General features: G+C 41.3%; 1 protein-coding gene across 1 annotated transcript; it reads right to left on the bottom strand.

Moving 5' to 3' along the window:
• Positions 1-615: 615 nt before the first annotated feature.
• On the bottom strand, positions 616-18,631 carry gnl2 (G protein nucleolar 2). The gene is made up of 16 exons (XM_080768917.1): positions 18,456-18,631; positions 15,883-15,967; positions 14,099-14,193; positions 12,315-12,454; positions 7,652-7,836; positions 7,271-7,337; positions 6,991-7,149; positions 6,242-6,355; positions 4,798-4,926; positions 3,527-3,631; positions 3,238-3,396; positions 2,862-2,969; positions 2,232-2,743; positions 1,752-1,837; positions 1,238-1,308; positions 616-1,060 (listed from the first exon to the last, which is right to left on the bottom strand). The coding sequence occupies exons 1-16, from the start codon at positions 18,517-18,519 to the stop codon at positions 917-919; spliced, it is 2,223 nt and encodes a 740-aa protein (XP_080625043.1). The 5' UTR covers positions 18,520-18,631; the 3' UTR covers positions 616-916.
• Positions 18,632-21,242: the final 2,611 nt, after the last annotated feature.

Genomic DNA, 21,242 nt, shown 5'->3' with positions numbered 1-21,242 from the left:
TTAAGTCTTGAAACTGAGAAGTAATAGCATGTAGTGATGATAGTGGCAGACCATATAATATACTGGCATAGTATATTAGTCTCAATCTCATGAAAGAGACCTCAGACCTGTGTGTATGTGGCACTGCATGCAATGGAGAGAAAAAGAGACCCATATAAAAAATGGACAGCTAGCACTGCGAATGTGCACAGACATCAAGGTTCTGCAGAATATTGTCATGTTGAATTTATTTGTGGATTTGTGCTGGCGTGTATGCATGTCAGTGATTGGCTAGTATGCCTACATCACATAAGTCATAGGGACAGGCACCCGGCTGGCTAGTTATTACGGTCCATACGGGATGCATTTAATGCATATTCAAGTCTGGAGAGACAAATGCTCTGCCATTTATATTCACAAGTTATCATTCAGATTTGAGGAATTGAGGTCCTTATATTAGCCTGTTGGCAGCATGCACAAGAAATATGAAGTTGATCATCCAAGTATGAAAGATTAGCTGCAAAGTCTCTCACTCTCACTGCTTGAATCTTCTCGTGGATAATAGTCTGTGGCATTATTGTGTACTAAGTCTGAATCATATTTTCATTTGTAAAATAAATAAATCCATACAATGCATTAGTTAACGATTAACATTTAATGTCTTCAACTGTATGACATACAGTTATAACAACTTTATATTATCTCAAACTTGAGAACATTAAATTGGATATATTGATAGATTGACAGATGTAGATGGCAGCCATCTCAGGCAGTCCCCTGGGGGACACCTAAAGGCTAAGATAAGGCATCACATGCACAGGTGATTCAAAGCATACATAGCTTTACCCCCATACCATCAGTTTCTATCAGGCCTTTCCAACCACAAGCTTTTGAACAAGCTTTTTATTAATGTCCCGCAAAGCACTTTGGTTCCAGTCTAGCGCTTTGTTCTCTTGGCTTTCCTGTCTTCTGTGGCAGGCACTGGGGTCTTTTTGTTCTTGTTCTTGTTTTTGATATTGTGCGTTTCATAATAGCGTGATCCAACTTTCTTCACCTTCGTAGCACGATCCATTGCTCTCCGCTGCAGTACAGAAAGAAACATATAAAGAGACAGAATGGGAAAGAAGAAATAAGACAAATGGGTGAGATCTGGTACTGAGGAAGACCAGGGCTTTTCTCCTTCATTCCTGTTAAAGTAACTAGAGGTGTTGACCCAGATAGATTTGCCAGTTTGACGTCAGGCAGGAACACTGCATACCTGCTTGGACGTCAGTCTGGAAGACTGGGTGGGCTCCTCGGCTGTCCTCTTCTTGTTCTGCTGGTTTGTAGCTGAATTCAAACAAATATTAATGTGAGTGATTCCTTACATCAGGTCGGTGCTTCATTTGAATCCCAATATCAATGTCTGACTGAAAACAAATTTGCTAGCTTGCAAAGTGCCATCAATCGGAAAAGAGCTTAATGATGTCAGTAGGAATAGTGTGGGCGTTACACATGTGACTATGTATAACAATTTAGGCATTTAGCAGATGCTCTTAACGATTTACAGTAAGCAAGAACAACACAAAGTAATATACACCAATACATAGAACTGGTCAACTAGGATCATAAGTAAACTAAGAACCTAACATCTGTCTAACTGTAGAATATCTGTACAATGAGACTATAAGTAAACACTATAGAATGCTATGTCTACATAATATGCTATCTAAATTACATATATGTAGGTATTAGGTATACAATGACTTTTTACTTTGTCATTGTCCTATTACCTTTCACTTGTGCTTGCTTAGTCACTGCTGCTTCCTGTTTTCTTTTCAGATCTGTGAATGCTTTGTCAGAGAGTGCCTTGGGTATCCTGTCCGGACAGAAAGCAAAGTGTCACACTTTAGCCAATTACTACACAGCAATTAGCTTTCATATATGCAAACAATTAACCTCCTGGTGTTTGAAATCATGGCATAATTAAATTGGCCATAAAATGACTCCAACTCTGGACGACATTAGCCAGCAGATGAGTTCAAGTTCAGTAAGAAGAGACATGCAGTGCAGAACGCAGTAAGACGCACACGCTGTGGAAAACATCATTGATCAGCCATGAAATCAGTGGCTGCCAATGCTCGAGGCTTAGTGAATGGCTAGCATGGATCACCTCAAAATGCAAGGCATCTCTTTGCTTGACAGCCTCATGCTGGGCTCTTCCGAATGAAAATGATGAAGGGCAAAACACAAATCAAACAAAGAACACAAACCGGATTGCAGAGAAGCGCTTGGACTTGGCCCGGTCCAGGAACTGCTTGTACTTTGAGATCTTCGCATCTAGTTCACGGATCACCTCGCGTGAACTCTTTTTTTCCTTGCTGGCTGTTGGAGTGGTTGTTGTCTCGGAGGCCTCCAACTCTCCATCGGCTGGCTCCACTTCTGCCTTCACTGTCTCTCCACCCTCCTGACCATCATCGTCCTCATCATCGCCCTCCTCCTCCTCCCCCTCCCCATCAGAGCCGGAGTAGTCAGAGAACTCCAGGTCAGGCATCTCCACGGGAACCAGGTCCTCTTCGATGAACTCGGGCGCGACGTTGATCTTGCCGAAGTTCTGTCGGACGCCGGCCAATATCTTCTGGACCTCTTCCTTCTTTCTCAGCAGGTCCTGCTGCTGTTTCTCCGCTTCTGCGCAAATGGCAGCATCCTTAGCCAGCTCCTCCTGCTGTTCCTGCACGCCATCAGTTACCACTGATGCATCTTCAACTGCTGGTGGCCCCTTGCCCTGAAAACACCAATCGGAGAAAAAAAAGGGTTTACAAAGGGTTTACAATGTGCATATGCAATAAAAATAAATTGATGTTGTGGCATCAAACATAAATCCAATTTCTCTCAACTCTCACCTCTTGATCCCCCTCGGGTCCTGGGGGTTTCACAAAGAAGGGGATACGTCCTCTCTGCCAATCATTCAACACCATTTTGGAGACTGTGGAAAGGTCTGGCTCGCCGCCCTGCAAGACACCAGGAATTGATTGCTCCAGTACAAGACTTTAAACTTGTGGTTAGGATCGAGTGGTTCACACTGAGCTGAAGTTTACTTCTTCAATCAAAAGCTTCAAAATACAACAGGGAATGTAAGCATAAGAAGAAAAATAAATCACAGCTTTGAAGGGTTGGCCCTAATCATGAATAGTAAAAAACAAAAATCATGTTTAATTTTCAAGAAAATATATTTTTCAAATATAGATTGCATTCTAAAAAGATGTATGAAGGGCAGACCTTGAGAAGTTTCCCTGTGCGTTGGGCGAGCTTCTCAAGGAAGTCCTCAGTTGAGCTCCAGCTGGGTATGCGGTAGGTCTTTTGGATGTACTCTGGTTTGGCCCGCTCCAAAACCGCTCCAATGTGATCCTCCGGAGTCTTAATCTTCTCAACTTGAACCTTAAAACCATAAGTATGTATTTAGCTGGCATTCAATGTTCTCTTTTAACTAACAGGCTTTTTAGTGATGCATCAAGCTTTACACTCAAATACTCAACAGATCCTGGTCTATTTTGGAACAAGTACTTACAACTCCTTTCAGGACAATGTCAGATTCGCTGTCTTCAGAGGGGTAGACAACACCAGGGCAGTCGATGAGGAAGATGCGTCTCATCAACGTGATGTACTGCCAAACCTAAAAGGTAAAAAGATTATTTTATCTGTAGAGCTAAATCATTTTAGCTTGGCACGTCACACAAAACTAAGCCTGTTTAGTTATTAATGATATGAAGAGATAAGGCGAAAGTGATGACCAGGGCAGTGAGAACAATGGGGAGGGCAGAGAGAGAAAAGAAACACTCCAAACAGAGGACGGCTTTGAATCAGATTCAGACCAGTAAGCACAGTATCTCTCCCTCCGCCTACTCTTTCCTCATCCTGAAACGCTGTTACTCACCTCCATGTTTGGTTTAAGCGTGTGACAAGCCTTTTCAACGTCAAGCATACACATATCCATTTAGCCCATTTTGGGCGGGAACCCGTTTTGGTGTTAGCATTACGTTATGCTTTAACTATTGAAAGATTGCAGATCTACAAGCTCATAGCGCGCCACCGAGTGTTGCGCTACGAGCTTGTAGGTCTGCTATTTTTGAAAACTGTCAGGATTTAGAAGACATTTTTAGAATGTGATCTCAGGTCAAAATGCGTTAAAGAACCACCATTCTTCTGTGCGTTAGAATCTGGTCTCAGGTCAGAATGGGTTAGAACAATAGGAGAAACGAGGGCCAAAGTAGTGTGGTGGAGTGAGGAGCCTTGTTTGGCCCTGGCTAGACAACGAAAGCCGTTCCCTGGCGAGACGCAAGGTGGGCGATAAACGCGTGCTGGCCATGCGCCCATCCGATATGTCAGAGATGCAAAAGGGGAAAAAAATCCTTTCCCTTGCTGTCCAAGTTCACAACTTTGGCAAGGACAGACAAATCAGATATCATCACTCCCCCCATCCCCCCCACACCCCGACCCTGCTTTGGACACTGGGCTTTCCAGGCCACTGTTTAATTCCAAACAGGATAAATAGCTCTAGAGAGAGGAAATTAAGGATGAAGATGATTGTTGTTCTTTCTTTTTGGGCCCTGCCTGCAGTCAGGCTTTCTATCTGTCGCATAGTTAAGGATGTGACTTGGCTACTTGTGCTGTACAGCAGCAATGAGCATTTACTCAGTCTTTAGATTTTAGTGTACACATTCCGTTTACTCTAAAAAGGAATCCAGCCCTTTGAGCGCTGACAGCTAAAATAAACTGTTAAAAACAAATTACATTTATTATGACGCCTCCCAGTCTATCAATATGAACTGATGTTCATACCTTGGTCAGGCCGGCGATGGGTGCCACGTTGCAGACCTTCTTGGAGCGCAACGTGTTGATGACTGAGCTCTTTCCCACGTTGGGGTAGCCAATGAAACCCACACTGATCTGTTTCTTGTCTGAGTGGAGCTGAAAGGGGGCAGAAAACAATGTCAAGAGTCTGCCGTTTCCTGAAGCAACATACACAGTCTGTCTTCAATTCAGGGAAATAATTTAGATGGTTGTCCGTCTGTTGCCATTAGTCATAAAACAAGTCAATGTGTCATCCCTTAGAACTACCAGAAGATAAATATACGCACACATACCAGAAGGATGATTATCTATAAATGAAAGCCACTTTTGTGTCAAAGAGAGAAAAATGGCTACTGGAGTCAACTACAGCACAAGGAAGATCAGAACCCTGTCCAAACAATAGGTATATAAACATCTTTCATCCATCCTGTTTGTCCTAAAAGGTAATCTTAAGAAGGCTGTTTTGGCACTGGTTTCTTTGTCTTGTTATCGCCTTGACATTTCTGTGAATAATATTGTGAATGGGGGCCAAGGAATTGAACATTCATGAGGAAAGAAAAACAATAGCCACCCTATGTCCACCCTACACATTTTCTTTGAACTTTCACTTGTTCCAAAGCACCACCAACACCTAGTCTTGCGCGAGATGGCCAAAGAACCTGAATGTGTAAGCTAAATATAGTTTACTTTAGACAGTATCATCATTCAAACATGTCAAAAATAACAAGATTCTTGCAGTGTTACACCTAGAATGATGATGATGTTACCATAGGTAACATCACCATAGGTGTTTGATGACGTTGTGTAGAGTGGGCCTAATGGGCAAAAGAGGTGGCTGAAATGTGCCTGAATGATGCGTTTTATATTAACTGTACAATATGTGGCAACATTGATGGTGAGATAATAAGCCTAGATCATAGACAGAGAAGTGATGAATCTGTGGCAAAATTGAAGGCAGGTGGAGTGCTGGTCAGCCCATGATGAGCTGACGCACACAGCAACGTTGGCTCTCTGATTCTGGTAGTGGGATTGTAGCGTCATATTATTAGGAAGTGCAGCAGTCAATATTGCCAAGTTAACTACTGGTATTATGTGTGTTACACTGATGTTTTCTTTTTCTAAATCACAGGTTCTGCTTTTGTGAGAAAATCCATAAACCGTGTTTTTGAATAGTATGTGTAAATTACAACGCATGATTCAACAAATCGGCAGGGACATCAGTGAAGTGCTGTCTTCTACTGAGCTGCAACCAATAAGACAAAAAAGCAGCTCTAAGGCACATGTGAGTATCCCACACAGGATGAGCAGATGGGGCAGCGTGTGAGTACAAAGCTAAAACCTGTGCTAGTGCAGCCATGTTTTGGTTCGGCTTATGGTCTAGACCCCAGAACAAATCGGAGGAATTTTGAGTCTAGGTCACGCCTCTACTTACCTTGCCAAACTGCCGGAGGAGCTGGATGAGAGAGCCCTTGCCAAAGGAGTTGGTGAGGCTGGCATGGAAAGCAAGAGTGGGATATTCACGGGACAGAATGGCTACCCAGCGTTTCTGGTTCAAAGATAAACAGAAGGAGAAGTCAGAGGATAACTTAGACCAGTGGTGCACAAACTGTAGATCAGGACCGAAATCACCACTGGGTTGTGGGAAATGTCTATAGCAAAATTATAATGGTAATGCAATAACAGAAATGTTGACTTTTAAACATATCGCAATGAGTAATTTATTTCTTTTTTACTTAAAATGTTATCCCACAATTTTGCAACCCATTTGTTCACCCAGTGTCAATGATCTAATGTAATCCTGGGCGCTACACTCCCTCTGCCAACCTGGGGGGGGGGGGGGAAGCAGACTGACCTCATGCTTCCCTCTATGCATGAGGAGTCCAAGCTGCTTCTTTTCACCTGACAGGGGGGGATTTCCCCGGCTGGACGTAGCACGTGGAAGGAACACGTTATTCCGTAAAGCGCCTTATAAATCGCTATATAAATGCACCATTTACCATTTTTTACCATAGCCTTTTCCCACTTTGCAGTACACCAGAAAAATCATCATCATCATCATCACATGCACCACACACACTGAAGGAAGGTCGAGACAAAGCATTTCCGGGGGTTCCCAGCCCAAAACGTTGAGAACCCCTGATCATATACATATACTAAGTAGTGCAGTCCCAAGCCTCTTACCGTGACCCAGGTGGGGATGAGGTCACACTTGTTGAGAACAAAGATGAGATGCTTCCAGTGTTTCTCCTTCTTCATATAGGTCTCTATGCTCTTGGAGCGAGTTCCCATGGGGTCGCGGGCATCCAGGACTTGGATGACTACATCTGAAGAGTCAATCACCTGAAGGAATTTAAACAAAGGGGGGATATAGCTGGACATTAAATGATGAATTCCCCATCAGTGAACAATAGCTAGCAAGTGTTGAGAGTGCCGTTAGAGGAAGATGGATGGAGTGCTGTACCTTGTAAAGCTCGCCCCAGATCCTTTTGGACTGACCCTTCTTGAAGATCTCCTCACGTACTTCATCCCTGTTTTTGCAAAATGGGAAAATTATTTTTGGCCATGATATTAACATGTTGACCCAAATAACCAAGTTGATTGGAGTGATTTGAAATGTCCAGATAACTTTAAGCCGGTTACAGTTTCCTGTGCATATTGCCTTTTAGGCTTTGTAAACTAAAATTGCACAGGGCAGATATGACAAATAACTCCATATGTTGTAAATGGCCAAAAAAGTCCATGCATTTAATCATTTTAAACTTTCAAAACAAACGAAATTGCAGATCTGCTGTTACCGCCATTTGTCAACGCATCCTCTACGACCATGCTTTGTTCCATTTACCTGACTCCATCATCCTCTACGACCAGGTCTCTGTCCTTGTCAGCACTGTAGGTCTCGGCTGAGGCATCTGCACGTTCAGCCAGGTCCTTCAGGGCCTCCACCATCAGGTTAGGCCTTTTCCTCTGAGCTTTGGGCCCAAATGTGGTCTCAAAGCCCTCAGTGTCAAGAATGTGTACCTTGGAGTTCTGCAATGAATGGACAAATCAGTCTTTTAGATTGAAAGAACTAATGATTTAACCTAAATCATGACCATGGTAAGATTCTTCGACATATCATCCAGCACTGATTTGAGTATTATATAACGTAGGTAGAGGAGAGAGGCTCTTTGTCAGAAGTTATATTTTTGAAGCCATATGGCTTTTTCCTCGCCTTAATCTGAATGTTTTATTTTAAAATGCTAGTCTAAAGTCATTTCCCCAAATTCAGAGTCAGGTGAACTAATAGGGGATTCACACTGAGACGGACTGAGTCTGTTTGATTCGAACCGTTCCCGAATACAGTTGCCTGGTCCCCGCTGGCCATGATCCACATTGCAACAATACACAACTAAAGCAGTGTGTGCTGATGGTCTTAAACAGCACAATGTAACGTTATCTCTCGTCTGTATGACGGTAGCCTGGGGTCAGCTCCCGGCAGGATCAGCCCGGAGAATCTAGACGCAGCTGCACGACATGAGACTAATTCATTAGAGCGACAGAGAGAGGAGTGTGTGTGTGTGTGTACGGGAGTGTGTGTGTGTGCGTAAATTTAACAACGGTGCAGACGATCAGAAATCAGCAGAGAGTGATCGACGTTTGCCGAATTGAAGTGGACTCGCTCCCAGACTTTTCTTTTCTCCTATGGTTTCCGAGGCTAGTATGACGGTGACGTCACATACGTATCCTTGGTATGTTAACAGTGATGTCACCACCTAACCCTTGGTATGTTTGTCCTAGCTGGAGCGCATGTGTTTTTTTTGTTGTTTTTCTTTCACGGCTCGTGCTACTCAAACACAGCAGATTATCAATCATTCTTTGTCAACATTCAAGTAGAACTACCAGAAGTACAACCCAGGTAAAATAATGTGTCATTATAAAAAATATATAAATTATGATTATAGTTCACTTCCTCCTTTAGTACGGATGGCTTTCACATTGCAGCGATCCGTATACGAGACTTAATTAACCCATTCTGACCGGGCACCCATTTTGGTGTTGGCATCATGTTATGCTTTAGCTATTGAAAAATAGCAGATCTACAAGCTCATATCGCGCCACCGAGTGGCGCGATACGAGCTTGTAGGTCTGCTATTTTTGAAAAATCGAAGAACGACTGACATTTTTAGAATCTGATCTCAGGTCAGAATGGGTTAATCAGACCAGTGTGTGTCCTGTGGAAACCTCGTATGAATCTGATCTCAGGTCAGAATGGGTTAATTGTGGTCCCAGGTACAGTCGGGCAATCCGCTCCCGGAAACGATAGGCATCATTCGCACTACTACTGGTCCCGAGTGCGTACCCGGGACCATAATGTGAATCCCCTAGAACTATCTAGGGTCGCATTCACACCAGGATGTTCTACTGCGATTAAAACTAATCCTGCTGCGTATTGTTGGAAAGTGCACTTCGTTTGGCAGTTGCATTCAAACTAATGCATTCTAGTTCACCCCCAAAACGGGGGTTTCGCTTCGCTTCAAAGCGCACCTGATTTCGATTCAGGTGTGAATGCAATCCACATCAAATAAAGGAAATTAACCAAACAATGTGGTGGATGTCTGTCTGTCTGTAAGTAAACATGAAGCACTGTGTGTGGGGGAGTTTCTGGGACTTCCTGCATCTCGTTTAAATATAAATACTTCAAAATTAAACAAGCATGTTTAGCTCAGCATGATCTATGCAACTGTAACCAACATGGCATATGCATAATAATTTAATATGATGGTCGGATCATCAATGGGAGTACATGCTGCATTGCAAACCTCCGATTCATTTTGCACTGCTGTCTCCGCTGTGACTCTATGTGCCCAAAAGAACAGTGCGACGTCACACACACACACACACACACACACACACACACACACACACACGACATCCTAACTATTACTCGAAGTTAAGTATAATTTAACACTATTGTGTTGTTGTTTGCTGCAACGGTTGACACAGCGCAGTGTGAACGCAAACACAGCAAATTAAAAATGCAATAATGTTGCAACTTCACCCTCCAATCGCACCGAGTCTACCGAAGTACAGGTGTGAATGCGACATAAGACTAACGGCTAGGATGGAAGCGTTTACTTTGAATATAGGCCTGCCTGATTCCTGAACTCTGGCTGACTTCTGGGTGAACTCAATGTGACTTGTATGACGGAACGCATATGTACACAGAGCTCTGTATTATGGCTATAGTATCCCATGAAACGTCTAATGACTGTTCTATTATTTACAGTTTTCAAAGATCAATTTTGTATTGTCAACTGTGCTGGAGTGGATATGATTGAGAATTTCGTACCGGTTCAGAGCAGATGCGGGTAAACAAACTGTCTTTGTTACCAAACGTTTGTACGAAATGAACTGCTTGGGTAAGAAAAACTGGGACTTGGAGCTAGAGCAGCGGAACCAACAGGGTCAAACGACAGGACACTTCTCTCAGTCTGCAACAAATAAGGTGCTCAGATGGCACAGGGGTAAAGTAGAGTCTAATGGTTTGAATCCAATGTGGTGCATCTATCTTGGCTGAGTATCAATACGAACCCAATTGGCCCATGTTCAGGGGAGGGAAGATAGGCAGGCAAGCGGTGGGAGGAATTAATTGGTATAACAACGTAATTGACGATAAAAAATAATTGGCAACTCTAAAAGTAAAAAAGCCCCTGCATTGTAATGTACCATTGTATATTTACTTTAAGTCTTTGTTAGACGTATATAGACTTATGACTGCTGTAATTCAACTTAACTGCCAATACTGAAAAATAATAAAGGGGGGAAAATCATGAAAGGTCAACTCATTTTTTAAATGTTTTCTCACATTTAGATTTACATTGACTTAAGGAGCCTAGTGCGGTAAGTGCGCCAAATTTTGTTGTTGCCGTTGCGCTGCTATTTCATGTAGCCCAAATGAAGCTAATGTAGCTGAATCACAGCCTATGAATTTAATTTAATTTGATTAATATTGTGCAGCTCTATTAAACACACAATAATCTTTGGCTCTGAGCATATTGAGGGAAAGCTGAAAAGATATTTGATGCTTTCAAGTTGACGGCATTCTTCCAGGGGTTCCACCAATACAGTCACTAAACAAACACACACGGCAAACAGAACCCCTCAAATATGCAAAGAATCAGCCAATAAAACAGACCTGCCTAAGCCAATTCTGATTAGGAGTTCCAATTACCTTTAAACACAGGATGAAGCCATACTTCTATTGCAACATTGCCAAGGGGGGAAAAATGAAGTTTACAGATCTTGTCAGAAACAATGATGTTTAAGACTTGAACGCGTTGCCTTGAACATGTGCCAAGATGTTCTCCAGGGCTCCCCGTTTCTTTGAAACCATGTGTCCGTGTCCCCTTTCCTTACCACGGACTCAGGTTTTGTTCCTTTGTACATTCCACTGCTTGACATATAGCCCAAACAATGAGTCACGGTAAGACTTCAAGAGAATTATGCATTTTAATGACTTAATATTCTTTATCAAAACGAGCAAATATAACAATTGACCAATGTTGGGAGAAGAGGAGAAAATAGCCTTGCCCTAAACGATTTGATTTGCAGCCTGAGTAGCCTTCAACTCTGAGGAAAAACACAGCTGCAAGTACCCATAAAAATGTCAAGAAAAGAACACCATTTGAGCAATGCTCCGAAAATAAATGAAATTGATTTGAACAACTAATGACCAGTTTGATGTGCATGCTTGTTACCTGGGTAGTTATAAACAAGGTGAGGGGAGACCGGGGGGAGGGGGGTGGAAGAGCCTAACATATTTGGAGCAGCATTGAGCAATGAGCTCTTTGAAAAGGTTTTGAACACATATGGAACCATTTATACATAAAAAAAGCACACTGAAATGGAGTCAACAACATGTTGGGAGAGAATGAGAAGAACTGGACAGAAGTGTTGTTTGGAATCCATTTATATTATGTGGACGGAAAGGGTTCAAACTTCAAAGCTAGAGATGTGAGAGCTAGTACCTGTAAAGTCAGATTCACAGCTGGATCAGAATCACAATGAGACAAATAAAGCCCAACACTGGAAGGTGGTGTCTGTGTCTCTCTCTTTAGACCGAAGCTTCCCTTCTGCTCCCCGCGGATCTCACCTCATAAAACCCCAAGCAACAGGCTACTGTGGAGAACCCTGCCATGCTTCTCATCTATAACACCAGATATTAGCCAAGCAAGAGGCAATAGCTGTGTTATGAGTCTACAATATCCTCATAAAATCCTCACAAAAAGCCTTGAATAACCGATCACAACTTTCTAGAGCACTAGAAAGAGGTAGAGAGCCAGACAGACAGACAAGACAAGTTGATGACAGAAACGTAGGAATCACTCTGCCTTTAACCACATAAACCCTATATGTGTTGTATGACAAATGGCGAAACAAGCTGATCTACAACTTCACAATGCATCACATTGTGAATTTAAAAATGTGGAAATGTTATGTTATACGGTTGAAATGTTGGTACTCACATGGGCTTTCGGCTTGTCGTGTAGCAGGGACATAGGGAGTTTGCTCTGTTTCATCACAACCCGATATGGATCTTTCTTCACTGCACCCATCTCGTCCTGGAACTTCTGTAGGGATGACTGCTTGATCACCCGGGTGTTTGCTGAAGAAGGGGGGGATTCAAGTGAAAAGTGAAAGCTAGTTATGTTTGGGCATAACTAGGCAGACAGTCAGACTTGGAAGTAGGCAGAAGTCAATCAAGTATAAAAGTTGTGATCATGAACACAAGAAACTAACAAATGTTAATTAAAACCCATTTTGGGCGGGAACCCCTTTTGGTGATTGCATTATGTTATGCTTTAGCTATTGGAAAATAGCAGATCTACGAGCTTTCTTACGAGTCTGCTATTTTTGAAAAATCAAAGAACGACTGACATAGAAACATAGCTTTTTCAGAAAACTGTCAGGATGTAGAAGACATTTTTAGAATCTGATCTCAGGTCAAAATGGGTTAACGCAGTGATTTATGGCAGCATATGGCTATGGACGTACAGCTGTTAGGGAATTGGAAGCTCCCCGGTTCGATCCTACCTCCGGTAGTGTACGGAATCCCCAACCATACCCCGGGAACAAATTAAAACCGTGGGGTGCCTGAACGTGTGGATACGGCAGGAAGCACGCACATCTCCAGAAATTCTACAGGTGCTGGTCAAAACAGGTGCCTGAACGTGTGGACACTTCTTAAAGGTCTTTTATATCGACAGAAAACAGGATCGCTAAATTCTATTTTTTGCGACATTGGCCGCTGCTAGGCAACGCCTTGCTCAGCGCTCCCGGAGCTCTTTTTCTGCACACGCAGCCATTCACTTCCTGGTTTACGGGCCGACAATCTTCTTGCAATCTACCCTGTCTCTGTGCAGATTAGGGATGTACCGATAAGACAATTTGGCCAATATGGATATCCAATATAATTAATTGCTATTATGGCCGATAGCCGATGCCGATATGGATTCAAAAAATATAATTATTTTGGCCATTTATTTTTCAACATAAATATAATAAAACTAAATAACTGCTAAATCCGATATATTATTTAACCTATTACAGATTAATTGGTTTAAGGCCAATATCGGCCGATACTGATTAAACTCCCATTACTAGTGCAGATTGATCAAAACTCTGATCTGTCCTAATTTCTGACTTCACCATGCATCTCCTTTAAAATATTAACGCTTCTAATATAAAGAGAGATCAGTTTTAGGACGGCGATGTAGTAAAGGAAGATTTCACCTCCGGTTTTGGGGGGAAATGAAAGGCGAGGGTTTTTCGAGTAAAAGCACCTTTATTCTGAAAAATTCCCCGGCATCCAAATTGTTTTAATAGTACACACTGCTCCTAATAATTAAGATGGATAAATGCAGAAAACTAATTCCGGATATGTGCAAATGCACTTCGTAAATACCCCAACAACTAAACGGGAACACAATTATGATCATCATTATTAAACTCTAGCAGACAAATTAACGATAAGTACTGTAGCTGGGAAGTGTACTCCTCAATGAAAAAGCTCAATGTTTCTAGTATGAAAAGTAAAACGTAACTGTTGCTGAATGCTCAGAAATACCACGGATAAGAAAATTTTACAGACAGGTAATGATTCTTATTTATTACCGCACAGACATTTGGGGATAAAACTCTTCTTTGGCGTGCATTTTCAAAGAAGGTCCAAGGACGTTTTTATCCGGCAACATCAGTGGGGCAATAAATAAGGGTCATTACATTTACATTTTTTATCTTAAGTACTCACCAAACCATTTGATGTTTGGCTCAACTCTGGCCTGTGTCCCTGGAGCCACAGTGGACTGGAACGATAAAGGCCTGATGACTTTTCCTCTGTTGTTGCTGTTGAGTGGATCATAATAGCAGTATGCAGTTATTAGAGGAAAGCCTCACAACTCTTGGGTTAACTACTTCCAACCTGCGGTTTTGGGCATATGAAGGAAAAATTGTTTCCACCGCGGTGCATGCAGCTTTTTCCAAGGGGCCAGTGAGGCACTCCAACATTGAAGCACTGGGCCTTAGTGGTAAGAGGAGGGACTACAGGCGAACCCATGGATTCACGACCGGGAAACCCCGTGCAGCTGGGCTTTAACATTGAGCGATTGGTGAGTAGGTTGCACTTCCGCATTGGACCACCAAAATTTGGTGGTCAATGTTCGGAATTCAGTCATTGTAGAGGTGAGTGGAATGTGTAAAAGTGGTGTTATTATTAGGTTATTGCACAGACATGATTTGACGCAATTAGCTCAAAACGACACTGTTGCAAACTTTTGATGCCAATCAGGATGGACTATAAAGAATCGGACAAACATGACTATAGAGATGTGTAGAGATTTGCGTGATGTTTGGACAAAATGGACGAAAAAAAAGGTTTTCAAAAATCGTCCTCCTGCTCCTGGTAACCCTAGAAAAGGGCAGGCAGGTCTGACATTTTTGGGGCAGAGGTTCTGCTCTGGCATCCAGGGAGTGTGCGTGCATAGTTTGACGTCGATCGGGCTAACGGTGCTGGAGATTAGCTGTTCAGAGACAGCCGGATGGATCATGGACAGGGGGAAAACATAGGAGACAATGAAGTATGTACTAGGGTTTAAGTGGTTCAAGTAAGACCATTGACATTCTAAAGCCATTTAAAAAAAATACAAAAATACATGGTTCCTTAATTCCTAAAAGGTTCACTGTATGGAGATTCGGAGCTTTCACTGGTCAACATCTAAAAAGTACATACTACCTGTGCATAATAATAATTCATAGCATGACATGTTTGTGCAAGTAGTTTGGAACATGCAATAGACCAATAGCAGTAAACATGAACTTACTTATAGATAATGGATGATTATTTTTACCAAAAAAATTATAATTACAATTCATGTAATGTCAAGGACACCTGAACAGAATATAATCACAATCACACCATGTAGAGAAACCACCACACATTAAACTAGGGGTGCAACAGGTAATAGAATGAACCAATTTATTAAATTATTAGAAAATACAAAAATACTCGAAACAGAAGATCTACAAGCAATGTGACGCATTGTTGTATGTGAGCTAGAGAGAGTTACACAACCTCTGTATGAAGTATTAAATAGAGCACAGACTAATCAATTTAGTCAACTCGATTATAAAACAACTATTGGAATTATGTAATGTTGATTCGTTGATATAGCAAATAATCGATAGTTGCAGCCAGCCTTACACAAGGCATTACTTTCATCAGGAATCAGGATTGAAACGATTCCTATATTTCCTTTAATGATTCCTATATTTTAATGCATATCATTTTGGCCTTCATGATATATATTTTTAAAATAAAAACACAAATACGGTATTGCATACATATTATTTTAGTGCTTCTGAAGTTCTCACAGTTAGGTCCAGGGACCCTCTGGGTTACTTGAGGAGGTTCCAGATTGACTGTCTGTAACTACTACTACAAATGGAACCAAATGGACCTGTACACTCTTGTGGTTATGGTGGTCCTTTGAGAGGCAGATGTAAAGTCCACATAGCAGCTCTGACAGTGTAACTTACCATCTCTGTTTCTGTCTGTACATATTCAGACGCTTGATGGTTGAGCGGTCCCTCATGTGGCTTCCATTTTCCCCCTTGACTCGATCTGTGAGAGACAAATGTGTAAAAAATGTCATAAAAAATATATATATTGTGTGCCATGTGTAGAGTAGACTCAATGTACACAGTATAAAAATCCCCAGTCTATGCATTTGTAACTCAGAAATGGTACAAATGTAACGAAACAGTAACACATTCTTTAAAGACAGTGAAATGAAAATGACGTTTTTCACACATTTAGAGCATATCCGTGGTCATAATTTTGGCATACCCAACAATAGATGCCAAAACAATAGGAACATTTCCATTTGTGTTTTTTTTATATCAAAAGTTCATACAAATCTAATGTTAATGACTTCCTTTTCCTTTGAACGAAAACGTGCTGCGTATGACGTGTCGAGTCCCACGGTTCTGTCAACCGTGGGTCCAACCGACTCGGCACTGGGAACTGTACACGCCTATGGGGGTGTGGAACGCGTGTGTCGATTTTTCACCGGCAGACTGACCGAAAAGGCCATTGCACTCTATCTGTAATGAAGACTCAGGATTTTTCAGTTTTATGGGGTTTTAAGGAATGAACATAACATCAGTGTAACTGGCATGAGTAAATAAGAAGTGAGACTTGTTACTTGTACTCAAGGTGCACAACTGCACACAGTGAGTAAAATCCTCAGTGAGTGACAGCTGCAACCCACTTCATTCAAACTACATTTGTTTGACTTGGTTCCACAGACAAATATTGTAAATATAGCCGATCTACAAACACCTCAGACTGTGAGGCATTGTGAGCTTGTAGGTTGACTATTTTCCATATTTGCATCTTATTTATGTAATATTTGATAATTTAGTATTAAAAATGTTTTGAAGATCATTAAAAACACTAAAACAAATGTGAACTTCTGTCACAGGTATAAAGTTATGGAATTCTCAAAGCCAGGAGTTGAAGAGTTGTACAACAGTGAATCAGATTAAGAAAGAATGGGAAAAAATATAAACTATGAATTAGAGGGTTAAATTTAATTTTTCTTTTGTTTTTCTCATCTTTGTTTTGTTCTCTTGTAGTTGTGCTCTTATGTTTTTTGTTTGTTTTCTCTCTCCTTTTTGTTTGATGTAATCATGGTGAAGTAAGAATTACAGGTAGCAGTGCATTAATTAGTATTTTTTAATGATAGATAGGGGCGTGTGGGTATCTATAAGATTTATCTTCTTTCTGCTCCTTTTCTTTTCTTTTATGGAACTAGAGCGGTGCCTGTGGGGCCTCTACAGCGGTGCCCCCACCCAGATATTATGTGTTGGAGCCTCTACAGTGGTGCCCGTAGGGCAATGTAATGGCCTACTTGGAATGATGCAATTTGGAAATGCATGCCCCACCAAGATAGGTGAAGGTCTAGACCAAGAAGGTCTGTGTCCCTTTTATGCCCATATATGGAGTTCTTTGTCAGGCATGCCCAAATATGGAGTATATGCAGAGCAGACGTCAGAATGATGTCAGAAGTCGGTGGGACGAACCCGTATTAAGGCATGCCCAAATATGGTGTCTGGCCCGGGCAGAGGGCTTGTGATGTCAGCTGTGTCCCCTTGTATGCCCATATATGGAGTTATTTGTTAGGCATGCCCAAATATCTGGCCCAGGCAGAGGCTTTTTGTGGCGGTTCTGTCAACTGTGGGTTCAACCGACTCGGCACCGGGAACTGCACTCCCTATGGGGGTGTGTATCGCGTGTGTCGATTTCGAAGTAGGTGGCGCGAATGGTTCTCGAGTTACGTGGATTACAGGCGTACAGAGACTTGGTGCATTTATAGTTAGATATGTAAAAAAGTATAAAGTCAAATGAATATAATCATGTAAAACCATAAATGAAACGAAATAAATAAATATGAAATTGCAATTTTATAAATGGGCAGATGTTTAGTATATACACTTTGTTGGTTTGTTTACGGTTGAGTGAGAAAACAATTAATGTTGCACATTAAGCTAATCATCTGGAGAACCCAGACAATAATTTGGGGACCCCCAGTTTATGAACCATTGCTCTGTGGTAGAGTATGTTTACAAGACAACCACATAACTAGCAGTGCAACACATCTGCAATGGTTGGAGGGGGTCAACCTACTCTAATATTAGACCCTGGTATCTGGTAGGGGACACCTACTCTTGCCATAGACCTTTGATCTCTCATGCGGGAGAAGCGGGTTCGAATCCCAAATTACGAGGTAGGACATCAAATGAATGTATCCCAGATTTCTAGCTTTAGTTTAACCTAACGCGAGATTATACTGTGTGGGGCCATCATGGTACGACTTAGTACTCCCTCTGGTCTGTCTACTCTGCAGCTGAAGTTGTTTTAGCCAAACAGGTCAAATTCAAGCCGTAGCGTTAGTTATTTGACGTTTTCTGTGATGCCGTTATGTTTTTGTGTGTAGCTTTACTTGAATACACCCATGGTGTAATCACAGTACAGCATTCTCATAGCTAGCGACAGTTAGCATTAGCTGTAAACAAACCATACGGCGCATGCATCGTCTCTATCTTACCGGGGTTGGAGCTGGACGTTGATTTGTTTATCGTGCTTTTCCCCTTGAACTGTGGCTTCACCATGGTGGCTGTTCGGCGGGTGGAACGTCCAAAACGTAGAATTTATTATATGTTCAAAAGTGAAGAGAGAGAACTGTTACTGTACACGTGTTGTTGTAATGGGGATCAGTCAGAGGAGCGTCAGAACGCGGAAGAACGTCATCAGAAGAGCGACGGAGGAATCAACCAATCACAGAACTCGTGGAGGCTGGGAGCATATATCTATGGCTGGGAGTCTGTCAGCTCCGTCAGCTCCCATGTTACCATGGTAACACATGATGGATGTTATGCATGCCATGTGGCCTATATCTAAACACCGCAGCGGTTGCGGCAATAGCCGCCCTAAAGGATTTATACCAGGCAGGTTATAAAAAAGAGAGAGTCCAACTACACACTGTTTAACGATGATAAACATGCATCATCTTCTTCTTATAGTTTAAGCTCGTCACATGAAACTATATCGTCATATGCATCTGTCGCACGTATTATCAAAACATTAGAAAGTAGCTGGCGTATGTGTATCAGATTGTGAAAATAATAATAAAATGAGTGAAAGAAAGACTTATAACACGCACAAATAAATTACATTAAATAGTGCTGTATAGGGCGGATCTTGCCGCAAACACTGCAGTGTTTAGATATAGGCATTAAGCCTGATCCCGTCAAAACTCAGTATGATGCATGAAACACATTCATTAGTTATTCTGCATAATAACTACTTCACACGGGTGTGATTTTTGAAAATAAAAAACAATTTGGAATAAATCTGAACATTTCTTCTGTTTTGGTGGCCCTGCCACCCCTGGCATAAAATCTTTTTGTGGCCAAATTTAAATTTGGGGTTCCTTGACATTAAAATATCTGCCGTAGTCAAGGCTCTAAGTAAGGAATAGCCTTACTCAGTTTAAATGAGAAATAAAGAAAATACAGTTGAAATGTAACACTGAAAATCAAAACCTGCTCTGAATGTAAACCATTTGTTAAAAATACCCTTTTTATGCAGTAAAATGTAGAAAGAATACTAATGTTTTAAAGAAACCAATCAGTGCTACACTTGTCTTTTCCAGAAGAGGGAGCAAAAAGTTATACAAAGTGAAACAATATTTAGGCTATACTGTCTATAATATACTTAATTGATTGTTAGACCAATAACCTACTTAATTTAGTCATATGTAAAAGAAAATGATTGTGTATGAGATGAGGTTTGAGGACATAATAACCTCATTAAACCTGCATATCAACTTTGTATGTTTTTTTGTGTTAATTCTTGTAGATCGTCTATTTTCATTTTCTTCCCATAGTAATAATGGATATAACAGCAACAATATAGTGCACAATATAGTGCACTGAACTTAAATATTCATAATATCAGTTAATTACTATTTAAGAGTTATAGTTGTTAACTTTGTACAGGGGAAGGACTGGCACATTTTACATATAGTTGTGATGATGATGATGATGGTGCTGCTGCTAATGATGATGAAGATGGTGATGATGATGCATACCCAGAACAGTCTGTTATGTTACACAAATATGGAACAATGCCAAGGAAGGCAAGCTCCCATTCGCACATTCCCATTCCGACTCCTGTCGGAGCGTGCCAAAATGCAGTTTACACAGCAAGGAAAAACGTTCTGACCAAGGAATGTTCTCTGTTCCTTTTCACAGAGATGAAATTGGTATAGACAGCATCAGCAATCCGTTGCAAATAAATTAAATGTTTTCAGATCAGAAAGCAGAAGCATTTCCCCCCCCTCTCAAAATGGATTTAAATCCAAGGATTTGAATCTTCTTTGAATCTAAAATATTCCAGTGCTTTCAGTGCTTTCGTTGCATTTCTTCTCTCTCTTAAAATGACTGCATGCAGTCACAGATTGCCCTGAAGAAGAAGAAAATAATCACACTTGTGTGAAGTGAGGGGTGCTCTTATCACTTTGGGCGTCTTCACTTTTTATCCTCACTTTTTAAGCCCTCAGCCAAAATCATCACTATGGGGTACACACAGACATGCACACAAAGCACTTAAACAATTGCCCCCAAAACAAGCTATAAATACCGCTAAAAACTAAACTAACATACAGAGCTTAAGTTTCACTGCGAAAGTGAGGCTCTTTGAACTTTATTAAAATTCCAAGTTAATTTAATATATATATTTTTTGAATGATTTCCATACACCATGAGAATATTACTTAGTAATGGTTGGCTCTAACATCCTTCACTTGTGTGGTAGCCCAATCATGCTGGCAGCACGTACTTAACGGTGCATCAACAACCCTGCCAGACTATGGTAGTGGAGCGAGGTCACTGCAGGTTAAATGCAGACACAGTAAGCGGTAGACCAAACTAAATTAAAGCATCACAATAAATAGCATATTTCGAGAGCCAACCTATTTGAAGTACAGGATTCTGCTATGCATTATATTTTTTATAGAACTACCGGTATTTATAAGGAAATGGTTACAGAGCAGACAGGGAGCTCCCACCCCCGTACTATTTGGCTTGCCATTCAGGTGCTGGAGAAAGTAAATACACAACAGATGACTTAACCATAACATTTCATCGAAGAATAAATTTATACTTCATCGAAGTATAAATTTCCCCATGTTGTTCCGCCCCTCCACTCGCATGGTGTCAATGACTGACATCTCAGGATGTGAAAGTTGGGTCGATGCAAACAGCATTTCTGCTGTCTGTCTGGGAAACCTGTGTTTAATAAAGGTGCCGCCAAACCTTGCTAAGATTGATCA

The sequence above is a fragment of the Protomyctophum bolini genome (genome assembly GCF_963924005.1).
Source record: "Protomyctophum bolini genome assembly, chromosome: 7".
Classification (NCBI taxonomy): domain Eukaryota; kingdom Metazoa; phylum Chordata; class Actinopteri; order Myctophiformes; family Myctophidae; genus Protomyctophum; species Protomyctophum bolini.
Note: the sequence above shows the minus strand (reverse complement) of the source record. Positions and strands in the feature narration are given on the sequence as shown.